The sequence below is a fragment of the Poecilia reticulata genome, linkage group LG20, assembly GCF_000633615.1.
Source record: "Poecilia reticulata strain Guanapo linkage group LG20, Guppy_female_1.0+MT, whole genome shotgun sequence".
Classification (NCBI taxonomy): domain Eukaryota; kingdom Metazoa; phylum Chordata; class Actinopteri; order Cyprinodontiformes; family Poeciliidae; genus Poecilia; species Poecilia reticulata.
Genome location: NC_024350.1, coordinates 1779866 through 1793084, shown reverse-complemented (window position 1 = coordinate 1793084; position 13219 = coordinate 1779866). Strand labels below are relative to the sequence as shown.

The following is a 13219-nucleotide window of genomic DNA, read 5'->3' as shown; positions in this document are numbered from 1 at the left end:
GATTAGAATACTACATTTAATTAATTAAAAGTTATTTTTAAAGATGCTTTTAATCTATAAAGCAAGTTTAATCAGGATCCATACACTAATTTATTGACTATGATTTAATATATTATTATAAGGACTTATTGATTTATTTGTTGAATTCTGACACTCGTAGCCTCAATATTAAGGCATTTTGATTGATAGACTTTCACCTTTTCTTTTTTTCGATGACATAGACTCTTTGTTGAAAATATGATGGATTTATTTAAATGACCCAGTTCCATAATTTTCACATACTAACTCCTGCTTGCGTGATATTAAAAGTTAAAAATCTCACGGCTTTTGCCACACTGTTCACTCTTTTTTGCAGGTTTTGAAGAGCGACAAATCGGCTCTTCCCCGGGTCTAAAAAAGTCCAGCTCAATGGAGAATCTCCATAAAGATGCCGCAGACGTCATGGCGGGCGACGAGCTCAACGTCCAGAGGATTCATTCACGCATCATCAGGGGGCGAGGCTGCAACGAGAGCTTCCGGGCGGCAATCGACAAGTCATATGTGAAGCCTGGTCTCATACCAAGGGAAGAAAACAGCGTGGAGACATGTGAGTATATATAGATTTACGCTTAACAATTCTATGTTTGTTCTAGTTTCTACTGCAAATATCTTATCACACTTGAAATAAGACGAAACTGACTTATAAGTAACTTTTCAGCAAGATATAGAATCTTGTTTTAAGTATCTAATTCCTTAATATTGAAGAAAAAGTACTTGTTCCATTGACTGACTATTTCACTAATAACATGGGAAAAATGTTTTGTTTCAAGTAGTAAGATATTTGCACTTGAAGCTAAACTAAAACTACTTGGTAAGACATTGTGTTTTTGCAGTGTGCTGAAATTGGTAATGTTCCGATATGTTTCGTGAAATAGCCTTTTATTTTCCTAAGCATGTTTTTTGTTGTACAAAAGTCTTTATATCTGCAAGTTTCCCCAAAATGAAAATAATCAAATAGTCACCACACAGCCAGCCTGGCCACCACCTTCCTGTGCAAATTCAATCGATTCTCATCTCGCTTCTCCCATTGACTTGGATTATCTTAACGATTGTGTCGATTTTCTGCACTGTTTTAGTTGTAGTCTGCCTGTAGTTTTAGCAATGGTAGCAGAGGAAGTAAACAAAAACGTTAAGTCTGTGCTGGTCACGCTTCCAGATATTGAATTAGCATTAACAACCGGGTCGCTTGGATCAGCATATCTCTCTATGTGGTGGAGGATGGGTGTGTACAACGCAGGCAACTTCCAGGAAGATTCATAGCGTTAAACCGGCGCATTACATACATCACATTAGTGATAGGATAAAATTTTAACTGTTCTTCCTTGAAACAATGTCAATAGTCCAGACCCTGTGTACAAAGCAAAGCATTGATTGATTGATTGATTGATTGATTGATTGATTGATTGATTGATTGATTGATTGATTGATTGATTGATTGATTGATTGATTGATTGATTGACTTTCTCCACACTAACCATAGCACCTGCCTGAATTGGTGGTTGGTAGCGCATAACTATTTGAAACAATACCAGATTTTCTCATTTGTTGGGCTGGTGTTTGTTCCACTTGTTTTCTTGCGTTTTCAGAAATAGGCCACCACAAAGGCCATTTATGGTGAAAACCGAGTATTGTGCATAACCTTTAACACATAACCTCCACAGTGACACATGGTGGATTGAGCAAAGCCTCTTTTAAAGGGAGTTTGTTGCACTTTTTTATTTTATTTTGGGGTGTTAGACTGAAGAAGTTAAACATGTATGTCAACACTTTTCAGTTTTTTTGTTGGAAAATCACAACAAATCCCCAAAATGCTGCATTATGTTGGTCTGCCTCGTAAAATCCCATTCGAACACAGTGAAGTGTGTGATAAAACGCTAAAAAGTTCAAGGGGTGTGAATATTTCTGCACGTGACTGTAGTTGTCAGGCGATGACAGCACACGGAGAGACAGCCGTGTTACAGTTTCCGACAGGTAATAACACTGCAACACCACAAGAGTAATCACTCGATATAAATTTCCTTTCACCATTAAAGGATTCCATTAAAAGAGCTGGGGGACATTTGAAAAAGAAGGAATTATTTGCCTGAAACGCTTTGTTCTCATAAGCTCTGTCGGCAAGCCACTAAATACAGTCTTATCTCTGCAAAGAAAAATGGGGAAAGCAACCGATTTCCCCTGCTGCAGTATATTGCATTCTCCCCATGATATTCAAATAACTCTGTTTTTCAATTTAGATAAAAGCAGCCAGCCTGCGCTCGTCACTGAGGTTAATAGTCAGAGTTGACAGATAAGCCGCTGCCTTCCACATGCTCCCAGACTTTTATTTACATAAAATAAGAACGCAGGGATGGGTGTGAGGTGTTAAAAGAAAATGTGTCCCCACAAGATATTCTGCTGGACAAACACAAAAAAAAACCCCAACAAAAAACAAAATGCACTTCCTCTTGTGCCGCTTTTGTGTTGGACTGTTTTGAAGGAGTAAGATGGAGACAGTAAAAACATCTCTCACGTTTTTTTATGTGTTTGGTGGGGGGGAAGAAAAATGACTTGCAATTTTCTTTGTCTTTCATAACCTTCGCTGACAGGCCGTCTTAAAGGTCTATGAATATTAAGGAAGAAAAGTTTAATGGTTGATTTCAGGGAAGTGACAAAATGTTCCAGGCAATTGTCGCCTGCCGCAAATTATCTTTGAGTTTCCTGACACTTTCATCAAGGCTTCTGCTATTATTTGAGACTGTCGAGCTTTTTCTTCTTTTTGAGACCCATCAAATCAGTCCACCCCGATGTCTGATGGTAAAGGCTTTTTTCTGCTTTTTAAAAGGATATAGCTCCTCCCCCTCTCCTCTCATTTAATATCATGTTTAATAGTGAATGATAAACGTGTTTGTATATTGAATTCAAATCAGCTTGAACATGAACAAAAACCTGCAGAAGCAGGCAAACCCGTAGATGCGTATTCATCTGCTGCCCTCTGGGAAGTTCTGGATTAAAATATTTAGAATGTTATCTGCAGCTCAGCATCATTAAGCAGTGGTAGGAACATTAGCACTACCGCTAATCTCATTCATTTAACTAGCCAAATACAGCTCACAGCTGCTACTCAGCGCCATTGTTCTTAAGTGGATGATAAGCAGGCAGCAGACAGAGGGATCAAGCAGATCCCTATCCAGAAACCGCGCACAAATGTGCGCAGGTGCCCCGGTTCATGTCAGGTAATCACACCAGCCCTGTTCAATCTGCTTAAATCCAACTCCCAATTCATTTGCAAAGAAAGTGCGGTTCGTTCGGGGAGGTGTGAATGCGCAGTTGAACTCTGACGCGGATCAAAAAAGCAAAATCTGGCCTCAAATTGAATTCCAACCGGAGACCGCTCCAAAAAGAGGAAGCAAACTACAGCGCAAGGCATTCTGGGTAATGTTGGGATTCTGTGTGTTCCTCTATCTGTTTTATCTACTTGCATGCTTCTGTATACACACACATGCACACACATATGCGCAACCTCTGGAACGCCCTCTTTAGGACCTAGTTTACATAGAGGCCAACTAAAGGAATCAGAAACTGTTGCTAGGTGTCATTTTTGATGTTTTTTTCCCATAAGAAAAACATGACAATGGATCAGCGCTTCATTTTAGTCTTAATTAATGGAATTCATGAATCCAACTCATTGACTCTTCTTGTACCTCACACATCATGAACCCAGCTGGAGGAAGGATCATCTCCAACAGTAAACACAACCAAAACAAACTACCGTATCTAGTGCTAGTATGAGAAATGACGCATGGTCTTTCTGATGTATTAAAAAACCTACTGCTAGCGAGCGGTAGCTTGCAGCTACTTAGCTAGCTAGCTAGTTTTTTTTTGTATCTATCGTGGGTAAGTGGAAAGTGGAAATTTATCTGCAGTTTGCTGGATGACTTGTCTTTGCCACTGACTAACTTCCTTTGCCAACTCACAATGCTAAATGCATTCTGGGCAAAACAATTGGGCACTGCTACTATATAAAATGCTTGATTTTCTTAAATTTAATTTGTAATGGTCTTAAAACGTCTTAGATTTAAGTTGGTGAAACCTGCACAAACCCTGATTAATTTACTTGAACACCACATGCTCAACCAATCTCAGATCAACACTCTTTCTCATAATCAAGTAGGCCATAACATCATCATAGCATTGCAGTTCTGTATTACAAATTTTTTTTTTTATTATCGTAGCAGGCAATTGTCATTGAAGCTGTTGGGGGGGCTGGGGGGCACACACACACACGCACACACACACACACACACACACACACACACACACACACACACACACACACACACACACACACACAGGAAGTAGCTCATCCTGTTTCTATTAAAACTAATCATCACTTTTTGAATCAAATTGTGGAAACGAACTGACTTTTCCATGACATTGTAATGTGGTGCGGAGGCACCTGTGCAAACAGAGGCGAGAGGCCGTGTGCAGAGAACAGCTGCATAATCGAGCAGATTTAAGACACTAATCTCCTTTGTGTTCTTGCCGTTCGGTGCTCTGTGTTCACATTCCGTTTCGGTGATTTCCTTTGAGGTGGCAGCTGAAACAAAAGGCTGATAGCTGCACAGATCACAAGAAGAAAGCCAAACCCGATCATCCTTCAAATCTGATTCCAGCATACTCTCCCCTTCCTTAGGCTGCTAAATATCTTTGTCTCGCCTCCCTCTTCTTTCCACAAGATAAGCACTTTTCTCTCGCTCTTTCTGTCTATATATATATATCAGAGGCAGAAGTTGAACAATGACATGCATGACTGTAATATATTGTAATCTAAGGGACATCTACTTCATACCTCAGAGCGCAGACAGGAGCCGTGCCAAGCTCGGCGCACATCGTATTTGCAATTATGATCCCCAGAAGCCTTCCTCACGATTATTTAAATGCATAATTAGTGACGGATTAATTACATTTTCTACATTGATTCTGATTAGATGTGATGAAAACTTTGGGTTTAATCAACCTTGCAGCACCTAAGGAGTTCGGTTTGAGTTTGACGTCGGGTTTAAAATTAGTTCAGACGTAATTAAAAATCTGATTCGCATGACTATCATTACTGCTTACGCTTGCGTGAAGGCGGATCTTTTTTTTTTATGTGTAAAATGCAGCAGAAGAAGAGTTTTTTTTTTCTTTTCTTTCTGTGATCCATGTGAAATACACACAACTGAAATAACTTGAGGGTCTGAGCTAAGTGAAAATCTGTTCCAGTGCACACTACTCTCAGTGGGTGTGCAATGTAAATATATTCTGCTCTAATGAGGCGAATGAATTCAGTGTGTTTTGTTCAGAGCTACTATACCTTTTGGGACACTTTTTTTTCTTTTTCTTTCATGGCTCCTCTGATGTTGCTAAAAGAAAGAAGTTATGCACTGCAACTGATAAAAGAAAACTGGCGCTGTCTGCTGATTTCAAATACAGCTTCATTGATCTGTATGGAGTCGGCTGAAAGTTAAAGTTCATTTAGTTGCGCTTTATTTTCTAAGCTGCCTTGGCTTCTGTAAAAGTTCCTCACAATGTGGAAGTGCTGTGATAAAATATTTCCTCCTTAAGGATTCTTCTTTTGCTCTTTGTGCCTTAAATGTTGCAGATCAACAAACATTACGAGACAAAAACAAGATGAACTGCTATGAACTGCTTTTTTTAAATTCGTGTATAAAGGGAAAATCCATCCAAACCAGCTTGGCTCTATGTGAAAAAGTAATCCTCTAATGTCTTGGTCACTTTAATTTACCACAATGTCTGGAATAACGAGTAGAGGGATTTTGGCCCGTTCTTCTGGAGAATTGTTTTAACTGGAGCAGGGCCATGTAGAGACCACTAAAGGGGCAGGTGCTCAACAAAAAAAGGGCACATCTTACCACATTCAAGGACAGAATATTAACAAAGCCTCTCAGCTTTCAGAGTTTAATAAACAATGATGAATTACAAAATTGTGAGATATACAATCAAAGCTAAGGAAAATCTCCATATAGAGCATACAACTATGCCTATGTAAGATATTTTATTAGTCATTTCTTTCTGCAGGTCTAATTTGTCATAGGAAAGTATTGCAATATTCAAACCCGCAATTTAGCAAGATATGTAAATCAGAGCTAGACCAGCAGACATATTTTGTCTTTACACAATTACACTATTAAAAATATAAACAAGGACACAATGCAACCTTTTAGTGGACTGTAATCTATAAAACAGAGCTGCCTGTCTGCTACACTTGCAGTGGAGATGAAGATGGTCCATTCAGGAAAGCAGAGCTGCATCAAACTTTAACGTGGAGCTGCAGAAAAAAACAAAACAAAAGCCAAAATGTAATTGTTAATGCATGTCACCATGAGAAAAGCCTGCTGAGTTTTGCTTTAAAAACCTGTTTTAACATTAAAATCACACATTTTTGTCTCATGAAGTGAAAAAATTATTTGCAAAACAAACTTATTTGCGCTTGTCATAAATCTTTTCTTGCTATTCTAAGTTTTTGATTGCGACTCGACTGATGTTGTAGGCAGGACCCAAAATCGCAACAAAAGATTTGTGATGTGTGCAAAAAAAACGTTTATATAGTGGTCTCTGCACGGCCCTTTGTGCCCTTTTTGCAGAAGCAATACTGAAGAATGACTGCTATCATTAACAATACAGGGATGAAGCTTTTTAGTTATCTTGCTTTGCTAGCTAGCAAAGTCGTTAACTAGCAGCTAGCTAATAGCACAACAACAGCCTAATGTCTGTATAATAAAAATACTGAATTGATAGTTAAGAACAGTTTTTCCTCACCTGGCTGTCTCCTCCCACTCAGTGGTTCTTCAGAGAAAGGCAGACACAGAGGCCTGTCAGTGTCTGTTGTATTTCATTACCTCTCTGCTTAAACCGCGACTCCGTCCTGAAGCAGAAACGATACTTCAACGTTTTCTGTCATCTGACAAGTAGCAAGTCTACTCCACTTYATTCACCAAAAACGTTTTTTTTTTTAAATTCACCAAAAACTGTTCTGTAATCTGGAACGTTCACTACGTTGAGCTCCGCAGTTCTTCTGTTTCTAGATAGGCTCTAGAGTATAGGCTCCTCTAGAGCCTATCCAGCTCTAGAGAAGTTGGATAGGCTTAGGCTTAAATAGATTCTTGATTTTTTTTTGACGCAAGTCAAGGCATGACGTAGTGGTTTATGAGGTCTTTCTGCTTGCTTCATGTTGTCAGACAGGTTCTCTTTAAGCAATATCTTCATTCTGGCAGTAACGAGGCCTTGGTGTGGCTGGTGAAATTGAACTCATGTTGAAATATACTTTTCTAGAGTTAAATCAAAGGAGGACCATTACTTTGTGTGGTGATCCTGACCCATTGAATTGTGACGACACAGCAAATCTGTTCCATAACTGTATATTTAACACTTCATCTGACCTTTTCTGTCCTTCCAGTGGATGAAGACACAGAGGACAGCTACCGGTCAGGCTTCGAGTCGATGTCCACGAGTGGCGACCTCAGCCTAGGCGGCGGGCTGGTTGACGACAAACAGAAAGACGGTGCCCTGGGCGGGCCGAAGGAAACCAAGAGCGTGGACAAGGAGAAAGACAAGGACAAGAACAAACCAAAGAAGGGTGTGCTGAAAGGCCTGGGTGAGATGTTCAGGTAAGAACACCAGAGGGCCGAAGCTGTGCTCCCACACAACACCGACACCCTGACACGCCCCGTTCGCGTTGCCCTGAGCACCAATCGCTGTTTTGTTTAATTCCACTCAACACGTTCAGCAGTGGATCATACAGACCGAATACATTCTCTGGATGTTACCAACGCTAATCAGGGACCCTTTTCCTTGAACCCAATGAGATGCTGGAGTGATGGAGCGAGGGAGGCGGGGTGTTGGTTATCGACCTCAAGGGCCTTTGGCACTTTAGAGCCAGATTATTTTTAATAAGGGCAACATGTTTTATTCATAATCCCACGTGTGCAGGCCTTCTATCCACATCGCTCAGCATTGGTTAACCAGCAGACATTGTTCAGAGCCCGTGCGAGCGCTAATGGAGAGGGGCCCGAGCGTCGCTTGGGGAATTAAAGACCTTTGGAGATGTTAAAAATCGACTTTGAATCAGTTAGCACTGTTGCCTCTTCCTGACTCGAACAGCTTCTGTTTCAACATGAAGCTGCAGGATTCCAGCAAAAGCATATATTTTACTTCTTCTCTCTGAATCTTTTTGCTACAGTTATTCAACCACTGAGGATTCTTTATATGCAGAAAATCCAATAGCAGAATTTATTCCGAATCAAACCTAAAGTGACTCTCCTGGTTTCCACTATTGTCGTTCCCTTGTGAACTCTTGGAAATATCTGGCCAAATTAAATGACACATCTACAGTGTGGCCTTGTCTTTGCAATCATAAACATCAATGTATGTTTTTATAATTTTGAGAAGGTTTTTTAAAAACCTCATCATTATCAATCTGAGTTGTTTTTTTAAATTGGTGCATTTCTGTCAAGTTAATTTATTTTTATAATTCCAATTTGTGCAACTATACGGTCAGTGGATGCCATACTTCTCATATTTGTATTGTTTAAGATTATTTTAATCTGTCTAACATTTCCTACCCATTAAATTGCAATATGAAAAAATTTAATAAAAAAAGAAGATACTCTCACAAGGTGCCATACTTCAGAAGTTCTGTGATCATTGTCATTGTATTCCTGAAGTCTTTATATATAAATGTTTCCATACAAGCGAGATTAGAGCTTTTAAATAATGCACATTAAAAACATTTGCTTTCAGTCACAGACCGACTATCGACACAGAAGCATTCCCAGACTTGCACTCGACTAAAGCTCACATCCTGCAGGTATCAATTCAGTATTCCAGTTGCATGAAAAACTTCCGATGGAATTCCATTAATATTTCGGTTCTCTGCACATTTTAATACGGCATAAATTAACAGCGAAGGCACTCCCCACTGCTATCGCGCCGTAAGTTGTTTTCATGTGGATTACCTTAATAGGATTAGTTAGCATATCACTGGGAAAGGCACAGAACTCTAAACAAAAGACGACAAGTGTGTTTCCAGGTCACAACTGACGAACATGTGGGGGTGGGGACTTGTTCGTTTTGAATGATTTCAGTTTTGCACATTTCAGGTTTTTTTGTTTTGTTTTTTTTATGGTTGCTCAGTTGTCATTTCAGGGTTTGGCAACAATACACAAGTGACACACCAGGCAAAAGCACAAACACGCGGAGATGTTTTTTTGTTTTTTTTAGGAACTGCAGAACATTTGAATAGAGGTAGCAATTTGAGCCAGAGGTTTGACACTCTGACATGCAATCAGTGCTGTGGGCAAAGCTTAAATCTTTCTGAGTAGCTCTGTGCTGCTTGTGATTTTCCCTGTGCATGTGGGCCCGGTACATGCCCTCCTTGGCCTCATCATCGTTCTTCATTATCTTTGAGTGCCACAGTCACTTAAGAGTTGGCATGCTGCGGGCCGCTGTGACACTCCCCCTGCTCTGTGCGTTTAACGGCAGACCCCGCGCCTCCTGAATACAAAGAGGGAGACCTGCGGACCTACGACGTCGTGTCAAGGCCACTGTGTAAAAAATTTGGATATTTCTGGGTTTGAAAAGTTAAAAATTTGCTTTAAAAATCTAGGAAATTTTGAGATTAATCTCAGAAAATTTTCTAGAAAAATCTTAGAAATGTCTGAGTTCGTAAACTAAAAAAATAGAAAAAAATAAAATAAAATTTTCTTACATTTTTAAAGACGTATTTTTGACTTTAAAGTCAAGAATTTGCTTGGAAGAAATCAGACATTTTTCAAATTAATCTCAGAAATGTTCTAGAAGCTAACTAAAAAAATTCTAGAAAAAAATTGGAAATTTTAGAGTTTGATAAGTTGAACATTTTTGACTTTTGGAAATTTTTGACTTGAGTTTCAAGTTTGTTCTAAAAAAATTCCTAGATCAGTATCAACATTTTTTCTTGCAATTTTCATACTTTGAGTCATATTTCAGTAACACTTTATTTGAAGGGGTGTGCATAAGACTGACATGACACTGTCATAAACATGACATGGCATCTGTCATGAACATGAAAAAGTCTTTATGAACATTTATGACAGTTGTCATGAAGTGTTATTTGGTAAATAATGACACTTTTAGTGCAACGTCCATTAAAAATGCCAACTTTGGATTAAATGATAATTTACAAAATCATGCAAAGTTGGCATTTTTAATGTACTTTTAATGCAACTTTTACAGCAACTTTGCATTAAAAGTGTCATTATTTACCGAATAACACTTCAAGACAACTGTCATAAACATTCATAAAGACTTCTTCATGTTCATGACAAGTGTTATGTCATGTTTATGATGGTGTCGTGTCAGTCTTATGCACACCCCTTCAAATAAAGTGTTACCCATATTTCTTACTTATGGAAAATTTCTGAGATCAATCTAAAACTTTTGAGTTTTTTCAAAAACATTTCTGAGATTAATTCCCAAAAATTGAGATTTTTTTATGTCTTTTTTTGTGTTTCCTCCTATCTTCGATGACACCAATATGCCGCCGTAGTGAACCAGCCTGACTGAGCCTCAAAGTTTTGGCGTCGTCTCCCGACAACTTCTACTTCATGTCAATTTTCAGCTTAAATCCTATAAAACTCCTCACGCCATCTTAATGTCTTCTCTTCGTTTTTCTCCCATTCCTCCTGACAGTTTTAAAAACTTAACAATGGCAAAGAACTGAGGTGAAAATAAACGCGTCTCGCCGGGTGCAACAACAAAACACTAAGTGCTGTGAAATGCCTGGCGGTCAGGAGGGAGGATAGAGAATCAAAGTGTCATATCTGTCTGTTGTGTGTCTCGCTTTTAGCAATTCCACCGAAAGTTTTGTTTGATTTCGGGGAGGAGAAAGTTTCGCTGCTCATGACAAAGGCTCCGGCTGACAGGGGAAGGAAAACGCTCCTTGAAGGCTCGCGCTTCGCGGGCGGAATTCATAGCGGTGATTTTCACATTCGGGTGTCTCAGCGTTGCATCAAAACATCAAAAAGACATCCTGATTAGGTTAATCCTTTGTGCTGCTCGTCTGCGTGCTTTTCATCAGCACGAATTGGACAGCCCGCCGCGTCTCCCAGATGCATGCCTTCCACACGTTCTGCCTCTCAGGATTTTTAAGGAGTTTTGCAGCACGCTGCAGTTTGAGCTCATTTGCATGCAGGCCTTTTTGGACGGCCTGATGAACGTGTTGTGCACGTCCGCCTAATAGACAGGCTGATTGGGAGTGCATTAACGTTGGTGCCAGGAGAAAAGGAGGGCTGCCTAATTTATAGGAGTTCAGGGGAAGAAAAGGTGGAATGCAAAAAAAAAAAAGAAAGAGTTGAGTGCAAGAATGTATAAAGTTGTACAGAAAGAGAGCTGGAAGTCATGCTGGGCCTTTCTGGATTCTTATCTCTTCTCAATACATTACAGGTAATCAAAAAAATCATTTGGCTAGAGTTTATAAGCTGAAACCAGACCGAGGTACGTAGAACATAGTTATTAAGTTCAGTCAATGTGAACTTCCACTTTCTAGTTCTAGTGGATAACACGTGACCATTACCTTCCAGTCCGATCAGGATTGTTTCCATGTCCGCAGCTCAGCCCAGGGCCGCGTTGGCATGCTATCGCACAATGTTGGCTGTAGAACTCCCTTCAACGGGACTAATGAGGTGTTGTTTATCTGCTCTGCGACTGACTGACCTCTTCCATCAGAGCCCCAAACTCCATCACTTGGTGTGAAAGTGTGTCACGTCTATGAACATGCACCAAATAAAGGAAGCAAATGGGCTTGCGGAGCATCCACCCTGCAAAAAAACGCAAAACCTAACCGAATATTTTTGGTACAGTTTCTAATAAACATCTTGGTGTGCTTGAAATAAGACAAAACTAACTTACAAGTAACTTTTCAGCAGCATACGAGCTGGTTTTAAGGCAGTAATTCCTTGTTCTAGTTTCAATGGCGGATTATTTCACTAAAACGTGGGAAAAAATTTCTTGTTGTAAGTGAAATAATTTACATGTAATTTCAGCCAAGCTACAAAGCTAACGCTCCACTGCAAAAACATATAGTATTTGTTCAGACTAGTTTCTAGTGCAATATTGAAATAAAATACAAGTAGCTTTTCAACAAGATGTGAGCCTTGTTGAAAAGGCACCAATTCCTTAATATTGTTGAGAAAGTACTAGTTCCTCTGGTAGACTATTTCACTAATAACATGGTGAAAATGTCTTGAAATAATCTGCCAGTGGAACTAGAACTTTTTCTAATGATATTCAAGAATCATTGACTTAAAACAAGCTCCTATATCTTGCTGAAAAGTTACTTGTACATTTTTATTTCCAGTTCACAAACATTTGCACTAGAAACTAGACTGGAAAAAAAAGCATTTTATGTTTTTGCTGTGCAGCGTTAGCTTTGCAGCTTGGGTAAAATCATATATGCATGTACATAATTCACATCCTATATGTGTGATACTTATATATATTTATGAAGAATAGACTTGTATGCATTAATATGCATTCAAACATTTTGTCTTTAACTCTTTTCTTCTATTTTCACTTTGATACATCAGAACAGCAGTAGGGAGACAGGAAGGTGAAGCCAGGGAAAATGCAAAGAAGAGCTTGGAAGGGAAATGGTTTCCACAGAAAGGAGGTGGAGGTGGGGGGTGGAGGGAGAAAGGGAGCGTGTGCACTGGAGTGAACTGGGGCACCAGGGGAGAATGGAAACCAAGAATGAAAAGCAAAGGGAGACGGGGAAGGAGAGAGGGATGAGAGAAGAGGGGAGCCTTTTTTTACAGTCAAGCCATCACGCCACTGTCTGCCTGCCTGCAGGAAGGTTTGGGGGATCTGTGGAGGTTTTTGTACATCTTAATGCAGGATGTTGGGTGAGCGAGCTGCGAGGCGCATGTAGATCCGCGTGTCTGCTCGCGTGTAGTGCCCGTCTGCGTGTGTGGAAATGAAATAGATTGCTTTAATAGGCTCTGGCATCAACTTCAACCCTTTCTCCCCTGTGTATTCTCACTCACACAGACACACAAAGGCACACGGTTTTTTTTATTATTTTATTTTTACTACCCTCCCCACCAATCTGATAAGTGGCATGCCTCATGCGGAGCCATCAGCCGACACTGGAGCTTAGTGTGACAGT

General features: G+C 39.7%; 1 protein-coding gene across 2 annotated transcripts in view; it reads left to right on the top strand.

Annotated features, from left to right (window-relative positions):
- LOC103482325 (partitioning defective 3 homolog) overlaps positions 1-13219 on the top strand; it is a 384595-nt gene that overhangs the window by 244072 nt on the left and 127304 nt on the right. For both annotated transcript variants that reach the window (XM_008438421.2, XM_017301982.1), the window contains exons 18-19: positions 356-586; positions 7475-7685. In XM_008438421.2, the coding sequence (XP_008436643.1) occupies positions 356-586; positions 7475-7685 (442 nt within the window). The remainder of the gene's footprint in view (positions 1-355; positions 587-7474; positions 7686-13219) is intronic.